Source organism: Colobus angolensis, unplaced genomic scaffold (genome assembly GCF_000951035.1).
Source record: "Colobus angolensis palliatus isolate OR3802 unplaced genomic scaffold, Cang.pa_1.0 Scaffold72, whole genome shotgun sequence".
NCBI lineage: Eukaryota > Metazoa > Chordata > Mammalia > Primates > Cercopithecidae > Colobus > Colobus angolensis.
The window spans coordinates 2,566,182-2,582,504 of NW_012120932.1; the positions used below are offsets into that span (position 1 = coordinate 2,566,182).

At 59.0% G+C, this 16,323-nt stretch overlaps 1 protein-coding gene across 1 annotated transcript in view; it reads left to right on the plus strand.

The window, feature by feature from the left end:
• The window catches only part of PHF2 (PHD finger protein 2), a 48,322-nt gene extending 36,801 nt beyond the window's left edge, over positions 1 to 11,521 (plus strand). The window contains exons 16-21 of the mRNA XM_011927471.1: positions 291 to 454; positions 5,451 to 5,728; positions 6,783 to 6,878; positions 7,511 to 7,620; positions 8,426 to 8,810; positions 9,540 to 11,521. Coding sequence (XP_011782861.1) covers positions 291 to 454; positions 5,451 to 5,728; positions 6,783 to 6,878; positions 7,511 to 7,620; positions 8,426 to 8,810; positions 9,540 to 9,628 — 1,122 coding nt within the window. The 3' untranslated portion in view covers positions 9,629 to 11,521. The remainder of the gene's footprint in view (positions 1 to 290; positions 455 to 5,450; positions 5,729 to 6,782; positions 6,879 to 7,510; positions 7,621 to 8,425; positions 8,811 to 9,539) is intronic.
• Positions 11,522 to 16,323: the final 4,802 nt, after the last annotated feature.

The following is a 16,323-nucleotide window of genomic DNA, read 5'->3' on the forward strand; positions in this document are numbered from 1 at the left end:
AAAAAATTAGCCGGGCGTGGTGGCGGGTGCCTGTAGTCCCAGCTACTCGGGAGGCTGAGGCAGGAGAATGGCGTGAACCTGGGAGGGGGAGCTTGCAGTGAGCTGAGATCACACCACTGCACTCCAGCCTGGGCGACAGAGCAAGACTCCATCTCAAAATAAATAATAAATAAATAAAAACGTTAAAAAACCTAGTTTAGTCCCTGAAGGGAAAAAGTATCCCCCTCCCAACTCCCAGGCCACTTCGGTGGCCAGACCCTACCCTGACCGAAGCCCTGTCTCTCGCACAGCAGAGTGATGACTCCTCGGATGAGGGTTCGCTGCACATCGATACAGACACCAAGCCCGGCCGCAATGCTAGAGTCAAGAAGGAGAGCGGGAGCTCGGCGGCCGGCATCTTGGACCTCCTGCAGGCCAGTGAGGAGGTTGGCGCCCTGGAGTACAACCCCAGCAGGTGGGCCCCACCACCCGGCAGCACCCAAGAGCGGGGACCAGGCAGGCCCAGGGCTGGCCCTCGGCCACGATGGTGGGAGCCTGTGAGTTAGACACACAGCTGGAGCCAGTGCTGAGCCGCCCCTGGGCCTGGGCAGAAGGGCAGACCTCAGGGTACAGATGCTGGACTGGTTGGTCCCACTAGGGCTTTGCTTTCAATTAAGGGCTTATTTTTCTTTTTAATTTTTTGGATAAATTCTCTCAGAACCACAGGTTTTCAATTTTATGTGCCGAGACTTGTTTTTTTTACGTGGAAATCTTACGGGTATTTCCACATGTACTACAGACAGGTAACCCAGGGGGCAGAGCTGTAACCCCCTCCATGGTGCCCCTGAGCCCATGTAGGGGGCTGCAGCTGCCACGGGGGAGCACAGCCCTCCCGGTCCTCATGACAGCTGCAGATTCCCATTGCACAGATGGGGAAACCGAGGCTCTGAGGGCTTATACTTGGACATGGCCACACTGCTAGGAAGCCGCAGAGGGAGGCCCAGAATCTCCATCTGCCTGACTGCAGCACCTGAACTTGGGGGTCCTGGGGGGTTGACTAGTGCTGGGCAGTGATATCTGGGTGTGTGTGGCTGGTCCCTTGTCCAGCAATGACTTGGACTGAGGAAGATGGACCCCGTGCTTGGGTCCCGCTCGGTTCCCAGGATCTGCCTGAGACTCTGTGGTTTCCAGAATCGATGGGCCACCCAGGGCCGTCCTAACTGCTCCACACAGCCTCAAGCTTGTTCACTGGGCAGGTGGAGGCCGCAGGGCAGGCCTGCTTTTAGACAGATGGGGGGCTTGGTCAAGGTGGATTAAGGACTTGATTGAAAAGAGCTTTTGCTAAATCAATTGGCCATATTTTATTTCATATACTGTTTTACATGCAATATTATGTTCACGTAATATTGATCAGAAAGCCAGCTGTTAAGATGCTTTTTTTAATGGGAGTGAAGCATGACGGGAGGCTTCCATAGCGCCTTAGGGGACAGATTTCCTGCTTGGCATTAGGTGGTTCCTGTCCATGTTAAGCCTCTTGCTGCAGAGATGTGCTTGTGGCTGGGGGTGAAGCTTAGCTGTGAGCTCCTCCTCCCTATCGGAGGCTGTGGTGCTCCACACAGCTTGCTGGGGGATGCCTGTCTTCTGGGAAGCAGTATGCAGTAGCCGACACCTCAGTGACTGGCCTTAGGGGTGGCCCCTAAACGCTCTAGGCCCCTCCTGAGGTCCATGGAGAGGCCTGGGGGCTATGGGGGTGGGGGGCGTCTGATGCCACCCAAGATGAGGGCAGACAGGGCCAAGAGCCCGGGGGCCACCAGGTGCTTTGTCATGGGCACCTGGGGCTTGCAGGGGGCATGGAGATGGGGACAGAGGTGGGGAGGGTTTTGTGCTGGAGTCTGTGAGGAGGCGCTGTGTCCTGGGCTCCTGGCTGTGAATCTGAGCTCGGGAGCGGGGCAGCCCCTCCGTGGACACACTGACCACAAAAGACCCAGAGCTTCCCCGCCCCGCACGACTAGCCCGCGCCTAGGGGTGGTGTGCACGTGCACGTGTGCCTGCCAGGGGCCACTGAGGCCACCAGCCCCCCTCAGCCCGCTGCAGGCAGTTCCTCTCCCAAAGTCTCCCATTTGGAGCGTAGGTCAGTTTTTGATGGTCCATTTGCTCTGTTTTAAGTATCGGCTGCTTGGAAAAAACTGCTGAAGAAAATGGAGGAAAATATGTTAATTTATCGTGGATGGTTTGCTCAGTGTTTACTGCTGGGGGAAAAGGAGAGGATTTGAGTATGATAATTGGTGGATTAAAAGTATTATTTTCCATGCTGACTAGTTAGACGTTACTCATTGATTCACCAGCAACCCTGCGGGACCCGGGCATGCAGCCCTCACCCTCTTGGGTTGCCCAGATGGCATGGCATGCACCCTCATAGTGGGTGTCCCTGGCCACCCCCCGTTCCCCTGTGGCTGGGTGCAGGCCCCCACCCTCCAGCTTGTCTTGGCCTTGCAGGCCAGTTGAGGTGTCGGGGCAGGGCCTGCCAGAGGCTGCAGGGCAAGCTGCGTGCTCTGGCTGGCTCCTGAGCTGGGGCTGGGACAGCCTGTTCCTGCGGAGATGTCAGTGAGGGCAGGAGTGACCGCGCTCTCTTAGGCAGGCCTTCAGCGCTGCAGCTTGTGTGGCAGGGGCAGTGTGGTCCTGGCACTGTGGGGGCGGCTCCCGGCAGTGCCTTCTGAGGAGCGCTTGAGGCTGACCGTACTTGATTTCTGCATTGTTGTGCCTTTCAAACCTCAGTCCTGTTCAGTTCCTGTGAAACCTGAAATGCAGCACAGCCCAGTGTGTCTCAGACAGGGCCTGGGAGGTGGCGTTGGTGAAGGCTGCAGCGAGGGCGCCTCCCCCAGCACTGGGCATCCCCCTGAGTCTGCTGGACCCTCAGAGAGCAGTGAGTTCGGGCCTCAGCGCTGTCCAGCATGGGCAGCTTTTGTCCACATTGCCTCACCAGCCCTAGGACTCCCTCTGTGTCTGGGCTCCCGGTGGCAACTTCCTCTCCCTGTCCCGCTGCAACAGAGCCTCAGTCTTGGGAGTCCTCTTGCTTCTGAACTGGGACTTGTCCTGTGGGGGCCACTGCCCCGGGCGCCTCAGTCTCTGTGTCTGGTAACAGAGGTGGGCACGGGCATGCGGAGCTGGGTGGCCCACCCGCCACTGCGTTGGCTTCTTCTTTCCTGTCTCACATGTGTGCTACCTCTGGCAAGGGGTTCCGGGTATACAAGCCCACGTACAGTCCCTGGGTGTGCTCACAGCCACAGGCTTGCCAGCCCCTCTCATTTGAATGGCTTTACTGAAAGTGCCTCCAGTGGTTCTGGGAAGTGGTGGAGAGGGCATGGGCAGCGCTAGAGACAGTGATGCTGATGCAGGAGTCCTGGAGGGGCAGGTCCAGGGAGCAGAGGGAGAGGATGGTAGGCACCCCGTGTGCCTCAAATATGGGCCCAGGAGTGGCTAGATGCAGTGACAGGTGTGGCTGGCCCTCCCCTGTAAGGTGGGGTGGGCCGGGTGCCAGGTTTGGGCCATAGGGAAGTGGGCAGGGGTGAGGACTAGAAAGGGCTGTTGCAGGGTGTACCTACTGGGCTGGACTACGTGGGTGGTGGGGAAGTCTGGGGCACCTGTCCTGGCTACACACAGCATCTGGAGCCCAGGGCAGGCCCCTGTCTCAGAGTTTCTGGGTGGGGCCTGGGCCTCGACATGTGTAAAGCTGCCCAGGTGGTTCTGGTGCACAGACAGGCGAGAGTCCTGGCTGCAGGGAGTTGTGGGCTGGGGTGGGGCAAGGCCCCATGAAGAGGCCAGGGCTGGATCACATGAGAGGGCCTGGCAGGGAGGTCGCCAAGGAGCCCAGGACTTGGCCTTGGGGATCTTTGCTGTCCAGCAGCACCATGCCCCTGGTTCTGTGGGGTGACAGTGGTCACCCCATCTCACCACTCTATGAACCTAGACAGGCTGATCGCAGACCGGGTGTCTCAGAAGCTTCTAGAAGGAGGGGAGCCAGTGTAGACAGGAGGAAGTGTGTGCACAGGCATGGGGCAGAGGATGAGGATGCGAATGAGAGACAGGCGGGCACTATGGGAGGGGCCACCTGAAGCTGAGGGCAGCGGTGTGTGGGGGCAGGGCAAAGGGAAAGTCTGGGAGTCTGGAGCCTGCCAGAGGCGGGTGAACTTGGGCTGAGCTGAGGTGCAGCTATGCCTGTTCAGGTGTAGATGCAGCTGCAGGTCTGTGTGCAGGTGGGTGCAGGGTGGAGGTAGGTGCAGGTATAGATGCAGGTGGGGGTAGGTTCAAGTGTAGATGCAGATGGGGGTGCAGGGTGGGGGTAGGCAGGTGGGGGTGCAGGGTAGAGGTAGGTACAGGTATAGATGCAAGTGTGGGTGTGGGGGATAGGTGTGGGTGTGGGGGATAGGTGCTGGTGTGGTAGGTACAGGTGTAGATGCGGGTGTGGGCATGGGAGTAGGTACAGGTGTAGATGCAGGTGGTGCAGGGTAGGGTAGGTACAGGTGTAGATGCAGGTGTGGGTGTGGGGGTAGGTGCAGGTGTAGATGCGGGTGTGGGTATGGGGGTAGGTACAGGTATAGATGCAGGTGGGGGTGCAGGTGTGGCGGTAGGTGCAGATGTACATGTGGGTGCGGGTGTGGGGGTAGGTACAGGTGAGATGCAGGTGTGGATGCAGGTATGGGGGTAGGTACAGGTGTAGATGCAGGTGCGGGGGTGGAGATAGGCACAGATGTGGATGTAGGTGTAGTGGGGGTAGGTACAGGTGTAGATGCAGGTGTGGGGGTAGGTACAGGTGTAGATGCAGGTATGGGTATAGGTGTAGGTACAGGTGTGGATGCATGTACCAGTGTAGGTGTAGGCACAGGTGTAGATGCAGGTGCGGGTGCATGTATGGGTGTGGAGAGGAGTTGCAGGTCACTGGGGAAAGCATGTGCCATGGGAGGCAGTGGGCTGCACTGCCCATCTCAGGGTGACATGTGGGAGGGTTCCCTACAGAATGGGGTAAGGAATCCTCAGGGCTAGTTCTGCAGTTGGGAGAGAGGCACAGCGTGGACCGAGGGGGTACACAGAGTGGCTGGGGTGCAGGAGGGAGGTCGCTGAGCCGGCTTGCTGGCTTTAAGGTGGGAGAGACCAGTGTGTGACCATGTGAGGGTCTGGACCCTCCTTCCCCTCTGCTGTCTTCCCAAGTCTCCTCTCCATGCCCATCTCTCTCCCCAGGCTTCCAGCCTTCTCTGTGGTGTATGGGTGGATGAACAGAGCTGGATGGGGGCAGTGGCTGGCCTCTTCCAAGGGAGAAGTCATCAGCTCACTGCCACCCTCTACTCCATGCCCTCTGCCTGCCACCTGGGCCAGGAGTTTGTGCAGGAGTTTGTGCAGGCCATAGACTGTTGTCTAAGTGCCTGGGCTGCAGGCCAAGAGCGCTGGGCTGAGTGCCTGTCTCTCTGTGCCCGTAGCCAGCCCCCGGCCTCCCCCAGCACGCAGGAAGCCATTCAGGGAATGCTGTCCATGGCCAACCTGCAGGCCTCCGACTCCTGCCTGCAGACCACGTGGGGCGCCGGCCAGGCCAAGGGGAGCTCACTGGCTGCCCATGGTGCCCGGAAGAATGGGGGTGGCAGTGGCAAGAGTGCAGGCAAACGACTGCTGAAGAGGGCTGCCAAGAACAGTGTGGACCTGGACGACTACGAGGAAGAGCAGGACCACCTGGATGCCTGCTTCAAGGACTCAGACTACGGTGAGTGTCACTCCTGCATGGGGCAGGGCCCACGCTCAGCCCTAGAAGGCCTGGCTGAGAACGGAGACAGTAGCATAAACATGCAGCTCTCCGAGTTACAGCGGGCCTCAGCTCAGCAAAACCCGCGGCCTCTAACTGCTGTCCTGGGAGACCCTCCTGTGAGCGAGACTGGCCCTGGCCCACATCTGGTGGACAGACGTGGGCTTCGTGGTGGGGCCTGCTTTCCTCTGACAAACAGAATGACAGCACGGTCAACTCCTGTTTTCTGGGCTCTGGGGGGGTGTGTGGTGCCAGGCGCCATCTTGCCTCCTCCTGAGCCTTGGGTCCTGGGCGTTCTTCAACAGGCCTTGCAAGTTGAAGGACCACAACCTGCATTGAGTGCAGGGTGGCACTTGGCTTGTGAGGGTCACAGAGTCACCGCGTCACCGTGTTGGGGCAGCTCCCCACCAGCCACAGGTCGTGCCCTACAGGGTCCCCTCCACCAAGACCTGTCGGGCAGGGCGGGGCTGTCAGAGACCACCCTCCATGGACGTTAGACGTTTTCCCTTTTCATAGCATCAGAGACTTTTCACCAAACAACGTTTCCTGGAGCCTCAAAGTGTTCCTCTTGCAGGAGCGGAGATGCCCTAGTCTGATTGTGGGGCCCCATCCTTCCCTGGTCTCCCAGTCTCTGCTGCAGCTTCCTCCAGGTGGGGCCTCTGGGGATCTCAAGCTCCATGAACAGATGTACGGAGGGCAGCCCTTAGAGGCGAGGGGCTTGCAGGCACTGGGGCTAGGCTGGGCAGATGAGGCTGGTCAGGTAAATGCAGATGCCCTCTTGTCTGGGCGAGTCCCTCCCCTCTGGATAATCTCTGGGGCACCTATGCCCATGCCTGGGGTGTCCTCACCATGGGCAGTTTCCATCACAGCCGACAGTGACACAGTGTGGCAGGCCTTAGCATAGGCCCTGGGGTCGCTGGTGAGGAAGGTCTGCAGCCACCTGTACTCCCCCGCCCCCCCTCTGTGGCCCCATCCTGCACTCAGCGGGCCCCGCCTTCCCTCTGCCTCCCTCTAGTTTACCCCTCACTGGAGTCAGATGAAGACAACCCCATCTTCAAGTCCCGGTCGAAGAAAAGGAAAGGCTCAGATGATGCTCCCTACAGCCCAACAGGTAGTGCTGGGACAGGGGTGGGGGGTCCACCCGACACCCAGTGTGGAAGCTGTGACTTTGTGGTCCCTCCAGCCCCTGAGAATGTGAGCTCAGCTCTGCACCTGTCCTGTCCCGCTGGGGATGGTCGGCCACTTGCAGGAGTGCTGTGGGCCTCACTTCTGCTTTGCTTCTGGGGGCCTGGGAGCCTGGATGTGCTCTACACAGCCCCCACTCAAAAGCCCTCACTCCTCTGGCCAGCTCCTCTCTGGTTTCTTCCTCAATGGGAAGCTCTGTGAGGGTCACCTTTGTACCGGGGCCACTCCCTTGATGGTGGCTGAGGGACACCTGCTGGGGCACCAGTGGGGTGAGGCCTTGTCCTCTTTCCACGTTACCCTCACCCGCCTGCCCAGCCTCTCTGATGTTGCTGGGCCTCCTGCGCTCTGCCCCATGCAGACCCCACCGTGGTATCTTCCTCCTGGGGTGGGGCAGCTGACCCTGCCCTATTGTGAGGTGGCTTTGTAGCCAGGAAGCCTGGTGCTCAGGCCTACCTGGCCAGGGGGAAAGGCTGTGGTGGGGGCAGGGTAGCCCCAAACCAGGAGGGGTGGACAGGCCGCAGCCTACCACTTGAGGGGGCTGGCCCTTTTCTTCCACAGCAAGGGTCGGCCCATCAGTACCAAGACAGGACAGGCCTGTGCGTGAGGGGACACGGGTGGCTTCCATCGAGACCGGGCTGGCGGCCGCTGCAGCTAAGCTGTCCCAGCAGGTGAGGAGGGGCGAGGGAGAGGGACACATGGCAGCCAGGTCCCCGCTACCCCACCTGGGCTCAGGTTCCCCAAGGCACCTGTTTCTTCACCCCATGCCATGCACAGACCCCCTGAGCCAGGGGCAGTCACAGGCTTGACGACATTTGGTTAGAGAGTGCCCTATTCCTCCAGGCTCTAAATTCCCCGTGTGGGGTCGGGGGGAGCTAGGAATTGACGGCTGGGGCCCTGACGCTGGACAGCCCCATCCGTGCCGAGGCTGGGCTGCTCTCTGGTGCAACAGCAGTGTGGAGGGAGCGCCCCTTTCCCTCCCCCATCACACGAGTATTTTTGAATTGTCCTCAGTTGGGAAATGAGGTGTTCTGTCTCTGCGTGCTCCTAAAAATTCATCGCCCACCTTCAGCTCGTCCCAGCTCAGAAATGGAGGGTCCTAGAGCCTCATCTACCCTCCGGACCAGGCCCGACGTCATCTGGGTGCCCAAGGAAGTTATTAGGATCAAAGTCATATTCTTTCAAAACTGGGAGATGTGTATGGCCGCTGCGTGGGGTGATGGGGTAGGAGGGCCTTCCTACAGGCTCAACTGTTAGGTTAACTCACACTGATGGGGAGGCCAGGCAACTACTGTGGTGCTGGCACCCTGTCCCCTTGCATCCTGTGCCTCCGGTGGCCCAGAGTCAGGCCTCAGGCTCCTACTGCCCAGCCCTGCTGTGCTTAAGGGCCCCTGGCAAGGCCATGCTGGGAGCTCCCTGCTCTGTTGGCCCAAGTGGGCCATGCGTCTGAATCTGCCCTGCATGTTTTGTTCAAAGGAGGAGCAGAAAAGCAGGAAAAAAAAGAGTGCCAAGAGGAAGCTGACTCCTAACACCACCTCCCCTTCCACCTCCACCTCCATCTCTGCTGGCACCACCTCCACTTCCACCACCCCGGCCTCCACCACCCCTGCCTCCACCACGCCGGCCTCCACCACCCCGGCCTCCACCAGCACAGCCAGCAGCCAGGCCTCGCAGGAGGGCAGCTCGCCAGAGCCCCCGCCTGAGTCTCATAGCAGCAGCCTGGCCGACCATGAGTACACAGCCGCTGGCGCCTTCACCGGGGCCCAGGCGGGCCGCGCCTCCCAGCCCATGGCCCCGGGGGTCTTTCTCACCCAGAGGCGGCCCTCCGCATCGTCTCCAAACAACAACACCGCTGCCAAAGGTACCGTCCTGCTGGAGGGAGCCTGCAGCCCCGCTGCCCTGCCTGCCCCCATGGGCAGTCCCAGACGTGCAGACTCAGCCTGTGGTAGAGGGCAGCACATCGGGAGGGGCTCCTGTGCCTCAGGTGGCAGGTGCTGCGGGTAGAGGGCAGCACGTCGGGAGGGGCTCCTGTGCCTCAGGTGGCAGGGTGCTGCAGCCCAAGTATCGGGAGGGGCTCCTGTGCCTCAGGCGGCAGGTGCCGCGGTCCAAGTTAGTTGCGTCTCCGTGTGAGCGTGTCCCACGGCACAGGACATGTGTGCTTTCATCCTTCTGCTCAGTGGGCGTGCTCAGCCCCTGATCTGCCTGCACCCCTGCACCCCAGCCGTGGGGCTGGCCAGCTGTGGAGACTGAGTGACGCAGCACGGGGTGCTGGCAGTGGCTCCTGGCCTTGTTACTGGGGGTGGTGCCCAGGCATCCTCACGTCCTTCTCGTAATGCCATCCCCAAGTCCATGCTCATCCTACCTGCCAGGGCCCCTTGAGGACATGGCCTCTGAGGTGGAGGCTTTGCCAGTGATCCCGGACTCCCGAGGGGTGCTGAGCTCGGAGCTGGGGCCTCATAGGCCCATTTTACAGATGCGGGACTGCAGGCTGCCCCTTGGTATTAGCGGGACCCTCCCCCGCACTGGCATGCCACGCTCCTTGCCATCTAGCTCACCTTCCTTTTTTGTGTCCCCTCCCCGACTCCCCTAGGAAAACGTACAAAAAAGGGCATGGCGACCGCCAAGCAGAGGCTTGGGAAAATTCTGAAAATTCATCGGAACGGGAAACTGCTCCTTTAAGGTTTGGAAAGCCAGGATCCTTCTGCTCCGCTCAGGACCCCCGGAGCCCCGCGAAAACACCTGCCTCCCAGGAGGGTGCCGAGCTGCCTCACCAGGGAGGGCCTCGCCTCTTCCCGGCTGCCATCACCCCAGTGAGCGTCTGTCCCTTCAGCCGGCAGAGCAAGCCCAGTGCGGCCCCTCGATTTGAAAATGGACGTCTTTTCTCAAGTTGCTAAGAGTGACCTGTCCCAGAAAAGCAGCCCTCAGGTTTGAGGACCGTTCATTCCACTTTAAGGACAGCCTCCAGGCTCCCCTGAGCGTGGGTGTGATGGCAGGGCCTCTGCAGCTCTGCTGAGAGCATGAGTCCTTCAAGGAAGGCAGAGTGAGCCAGTGCTCACCAGCCCCAGAGTCGGAGCTGGCCACAGGCTGGCAGCCTCCTGGGGCTTAAAAAAAAGGCAAAGAACACAGAAAGAGGAGGAGCAAGTGGGATGTTTCTGTCCCCCCTTCTCTTCCTGAGTGATTCTCAGCCAAGTCCAGACAGTGCTCGGTGGGCGAGGAAGGGTCTGCCCCGAGCTCACTGGTTGGCAGGTGGCAGCAGGATGGTGGATGTCCAGCCTGAATGCCCAGGAGCATTTCTCGGGGGCAGCTAAGACTGGCAGCTGGGTTGGTGTGTTAGCAGGCAGGGGAGCCATTGTGGGGTCCCCAGGAAAGGGCAAGGGCTCAGCCATATCTTGGGGTCTGGGAGACCCAGGCTAAGCCATGTGGCAGGGACCGCCTTGCCCTGCTGGCCACACTCTGGAGAAGCACTTCTCAGCCAGGGCACCCCTGCCCTGGGACTGGCGGGGCAGGGGCAGCGGCCAGGCGGCCCGAGGACTTACGGTCGGCACTGCTCTGTTCTCCCGTGTCAGCGTGTGGTGTCGCCTGCGTGGGTCGCACCTGGATGGTGTGTCCACCATCGACACGGAGGGGCTGGATTTGTTTCTCAGGCAATCCTGTATTTTCATTTTAGATGTATTTCCTGAAGCATATTTTTCATAGAATGTAGCGTGTAAATAGCTTTTTAAATAACTTCTTTTTTATAAGAGTAAAAGTATCTTTAGGAATTTCTTTCTATAGAGTTCTTCATTAACATTTATACGAGTTTTTTGCTGAGTCAGATGGACAGTTGGGTTCTGATGCTTTTTCCTTCTCCTTTCCTTTTATTATTATTATTTTTTTTTTCTTTTAAGAACTAAGGTATTGCCTGAAAAACAAGTGATGTCTGTGCAGCCTTACACTGTCTTTACAGAAGCAAATAGTACACAAAAGATCTATTTCAGACACATTTTGAAGATGAATCTTCAACTTTAATACCAGCTCTTTGTTTTCCTTCTTGTATGATGAGGGGATTGGGGGATACAGTTATTTTACTAGCACCTTGTGAAGTGTTTCCGTGTTTTGTGATGCTGTAATTTATTAATGTTTGTAGCTTTTTATATTTGTACATTTCTTATGAGCTTTGTTTATATACCCATTACCTGGATGTTTTGTCCACGGGGAGAGGCAGCTTGGTGGAGGCCTTATTCACTCCCACTTGTCCTGTTTGGAGGGACGCAGTCCCCAGGGCCCGAGGCTGGAAGAGGGGGAGTCTCGCGGGGCCCCAGGCTTAAAACCAGTGTTTTTAAAGTTTCCTTTACCCTGCCCTTGTTGAACATTTATATAATCTAACCTGGACATCAAGCTGTTCTCTCTCTCTTTTATTTTTAATTTTATTATTATTATTTTGGCAACATGTACATTTCTAACAAAGTTTATCGTGGCTATTAAAGTGTTTTATTTCCCAATTCATATTACTCTTGTATCGAGTCCATGAGGTCTAAGGCAACTTAGATCAAAGTTTTAAAAAAGTAAAAATATTTCAGGTTTTGTACAGAACCATGTCTGTGTCATTTCTGCCTTGACTGTAGTTGTTCACCCTGGCAGCGAGGGTGGCGAGGGCGGTGGGGGGCTCCGGCCACCTGTGTCGCTCATGGAAAGCCTCAGGTTGCCCCGCTTGAGGGGCACACACAGCACCCCAAGCTGGCCGGCAGGAGTGGGCAGAAGAGCCCCTCAGGGGCTGCAGGGGGGGCAGCAGCCTTTGAGACTCTGGCTTTGCCAGTCCCAGCCCTGAGGATGTCCTCGGGAAGCCTCTAGAACCTTCTTTTGGACTCATGGGTATGGGGTTTGGCTGGGTCCAGCAGGCACACACATGTGCACCCTGGCACAGATGCACACCCGGAAGCATTCAGTCGCTTGCCGGGTTCCAGCCTAAGTCTGATGTGATTACCGCGAACTACCAGGAGCAGCCCCTTGCCTGACAGAGGAACTCAAATGGCGCGAGCCCAGGGAGGGTGCTGGGCGCAGGGGTGGGGTCGCTGGTGCGTGGCAGGCAGGGCTGCTGGGACACGGGTGAGACCCGGGTCAGTCTGTTGGGGGGTGCATGCGTGGGGCGCTGGTGACAGTGTTGAGGACCACGGATAAACAGGCCATTTGGCATTTATTGAAGAAACATGAATAACCTCGGGCCATTTGGGCAGTGCAGACATTGAGAATCCGAGGGTGTGATGACGGCTGGACTGGCCCAAGCACCCACACATGGGGTCTTGCCCTGGCATGGGAGCTGGGAGTGAGATAAGAAGCTGGGGACAGGCGTTTGGCCTGGGTCACCCAAAGTCGCTCAGCTTGCAGCTCGCTGAGCAGGGTCGGCCTTGGCTGCCGGCACCCTGAGGAAGTGGGAAGCCAATTCCCCAGAAGACCCTGAGCAGAGGGCCCTGCCGTGCCGGGCGTCCGCCCCACCCCCGCGAGATTCCGGGGGGGTTTTGTCAGCCTGCAGGTCTGTGGTCATTCACTCCGTGCAGTTTGTCATGTGACACCGGAAACTAACCCACGGCTGCCCGTGGGCAAGTCCCTTCTTGCTGTGAGCCTGCTCTCCTCCAGTCCCACCGCGCACGGTGGTCGAGCCCCCAGAAGGAACCCATCCAGGACCTGGGGACTGCAGGATGGGGTGGGTCCCATTGCTGTCCCCAGGTGGTGCCTGGGACCCATGCTGGGGCTGCCTAGGCTGCCAGGCATTTTGGATGCCCCTGGACTGTGGGCACTCTCACAGCCTGAGCCACTCTGCAGAACCCCACAAGAGCTGGGTGTCCTCTGCACACCCCTAGGCTGCCTGGGAAGCTGGCCTGTCCTTGCCAGGTGCAGTCAGAGACTGTCCTGTGGTTCCCCCAGGAGTCCCCGCACCTTCAGCCCCACAGCCACTGGGATCAAGTGTGCAGCACCCTCCAGGTCCGGGCTCTGAAGCTCTAACCACCCTCAGGCTGGCCCAGCAGCTGGATCTAGGTGGAGCTGTCTGGGTGCTAGTTGGGTCCATCCCCACCAGCACTGCTGTTAGGACTCACATGAGCTGAGCACCCTGGGCCCTGGAAGGGGCTTCTGCGGCTGCCCAGCATCTCCTGGAGCCCAGGCTCCTCCCTGTGCTGCACTCAGGCCGGCCGGTGTCTGGAGCCCAGCCCCCACTGAGTGCCAGGCAACCTGTGAGCCAGGTGTCATGCAAGGATCCTGCCCAGGTGTGTGGCACACAGACCTGGGCATGCATCTCTGGGTGTGCTCCTGAAACCGGGAGGCCAGGGGCCCATGCGACCCCAAGCGTGCCCCTAGCTGTGGCTCTTCCCCTAACTTTGGTGTCGGTGTTGACTGCTCTGTGACAGTGAAGTTGGGAGAGTGAGGTCTGGAAGGGAGCCGCCCACCAGCAGCGGACTTTGTGGGTCACGCCTCTGAGATTCGGGCCTGTCTGTCCTCTGTCCCTGCAGCCTGCCCGGCTTGGCCTGAGCAAGGTCAGCACGCAGTGTAGTGAACACACACAAGCAAACTGCCCCCGGTCCTGCCCTCCAACGCTCGCTGGATTCCAGTTGTTTACTGAGGGGCCACTGTGTGTCTGGCACTGTGGAGAACCTGCCCCAGCCTTCACCATGACTGACAACCTGGGGCAGGCATTGTCACCAGCCAGTTCTGCCCAGGAGTCCACCAAGGCTCGGAGGAGGCGCTCGCTACTCCCCGTGGAGCGGGACCCACACCTGCCACCTGTACCACAGGACCACAGGACCACAGGACCGCAGGACAGCGTGAGGGGGAGACACGCCTCCAGGTGGGAAGGGCAGGTCTGCAGGGGCCCCTGGAGCTGACCGGTGGGAAGTGATGTTTCTAGCAACACGAGCAGAGGCGGAGGCAGGCAGCCATACCCTGGGGTTGTCAGACATGGGTCCTGTGGGCTGAACAGAAAGGAGAGTCTGCAGTGGCTCAGAGCAGGGCCCTGGGGCCACCCTCACAGTGGAGGGATGTGGCAGGCCCTTGGGGGGCCGGGCAGTTTGGGAGCAGGTGGAGTGGGCTCTCCAGGACTACAGCCTGCTGTTGGTGGGCCAGAGGCAAGGGACTCTCCCTTGCCCCTGCCATGTGCCCATCATCTCCCTGCCTGGTGGGGAGCTCAGAAACTAGGCCAGCTCAGTCTATTCTGCAGGGCCATGCCTGTGTATGTGCCCAGGTCCTTTGGCCCCGGCTGGACCCAGAGCCGGTCCCTGAACCTGTAGTTGGCAAAACAGGGTTCAATTTGCGAACCTTTGGGGCCATACCCAGAATAACCACCGGGGGGCAGGGCAGGGCCGGGAACAGGGAGGACAATTGTGTGAGGTTATTCAGTGCCTGGGGCTAGGGCGGGTGCTGGGACTTAAGGGCTAATGGCAGGCGTGATGGTAACTACAGGCCAAAAAAAAAAAAAATTACAAGCATGCTGTGAGTGCTGGGAAGGCGACAGTAAAAATCAGCTTAGTCACTGATGCACATGTGCTGTGTTACCTTGTTCATGCTTCACAGTCTCCCCCTGAGGGAGATCTTCTGAGCGTCTCTATTTTACTGATGAAGAAACTGAGGCACAGAGTCTCTCAGCTGCTAGAGCAGGAATTTAAGTCCAAGCAGGTCAGCTCCAGGGCCTTTGGTCTTATAAGCGAAACCTGCAGAGAGTTCTGCAGCCAGCAAACAGGAGGCAGCTTGCAAGGTCTGTGAAAGGAGGGCTGTGGGTGTGGGCCAAGGGGTGGTGCAGGAGCAAAGGCCCTGAGGTGGATGGCTGCAGCGAGGGCCTGAGCCAGTGGAAGGGCAGGGCGGAGCTCGGAGCTCATCTAAGGGGCACCAGCGCTGTCTCCACGGCGGCTCTCTCTCTAAGGGCTGCAAAGAGGCCCACCCCTTTTCCCTAGATAGGCAGCTCTCTTTCCCCTGCCTGCCCCAGCCTAGCCTGAGCTCTGTGCCCATCCCAGACTCTGCACAGCCCTGGGCAAGGAGCCCGATTTGTGGATGGTGACACTGAGGCAGGTCTTGTCGGGAACATATGGCAGCCAAGGGTCTCTGTCCTCCTCGTTCACAGTATCAAGAGGCTGGAGGGTGGTGCAGAAGGAAGAGTTGAGAGGGCTCACAGTCCAGGGTTAAAAAAGAGAGAGAGAGGTTGCTGATTTTAAAATCCAAGCTGTGTTCCAGCCCTCACGAAAGCAGTCTCCTTAATAGTAATTCCCAGTGGTGACGGTGACATAAACACTCAGACGGAAGGTCTCAGACATCAGGGTTCACTACCACTGGTCTTGTCCAGTGACTCTGTGGCCAGTGGTCACAGTTCCTGAGCACCTACTGTGTGCTATGCAGGGCACTACAAGCTTTCCCCCGGCTGGCTGACCACTTAGCATGCTCCCTAATCCCCAGCCCACGGAGGGAACAGGGCTGGGTCATGGGCTGGGCAGGCTTAGACAGTCTGGCCTGGGGAGCCTTTGAGCAGAGCCTTGAAAGCCTGAGAGAAGAGTGTGAGCAGAGGGGACAGCCTGTGCCAAGGCCCTCGGGCAGGAGCCAGCTTGCTGAGGAAGAGCCAGGAGGCAATGAGGTGAGGAGAGAGCGCTGAGAGCCTGCAGGGCCAGGGTTAGAGGGAGGCTTCACCCCCTCAAGCCCTTGGCAGGTCCTTGCCTTGGGGGACAGCCTCAGCCTCCTTGTCTCCAGAGTGGGGGTGATGGCGCTGACCCCACATAGAGTTGCTCCAGGGCGCAAGCCTCTGTGAGTGCCCCCCACTTCCTAACAGCCCCCTGTGGGGCTCTCCCCCACCCTTCTGCAAGCCTGCTCAGAGGGTCTTGCTCGCTGTGTGACCTCGGGCAGGTCACTTTCCTTCTCTGGGCCTCTTTTTCCTTCTGCCTTCCTGACAGCAAGGCTGCCTCCCCCTGGAGGGGCAGGGGAGGTCTCACTGGAGCTGAGGCAGGGGAGAAGATGTCCCCACCCAGGCTTTGACTTCTGCCCTCTAGGCCTTATCAAGAGCGGTGATGGCCTGCAGAGCTGCCTTGGGTGACCAGGCCTGGCCCGAAAGCTTCCGCGGGTGGACCTGGCACCCAAGCGCAGCAGGAGCTGCAGGGGAGGCTGTGTCCTGGACCTCAAGGCATGTGTGCTGGGCGGGCCTGTACCGATGCTTAAACACTTACTCATTTCCAGTTTTTGGTTCTTTCTCATATTTTGGAGTAAAAAAAAAATTTTTTTGGCTGCAACTTAAAGTTTTTTTCTGCAGAGCCCTGTGGCCAGAGGAGCTGGCTGTGGTGACTGGGGTGCCAGGCGGGGTGCCCTCAGGGGCCCAGTGGGCTGTGGATGCCTGACGGATGCCCCCTGGCAAGCCCCAGCCGCCCCGTTGA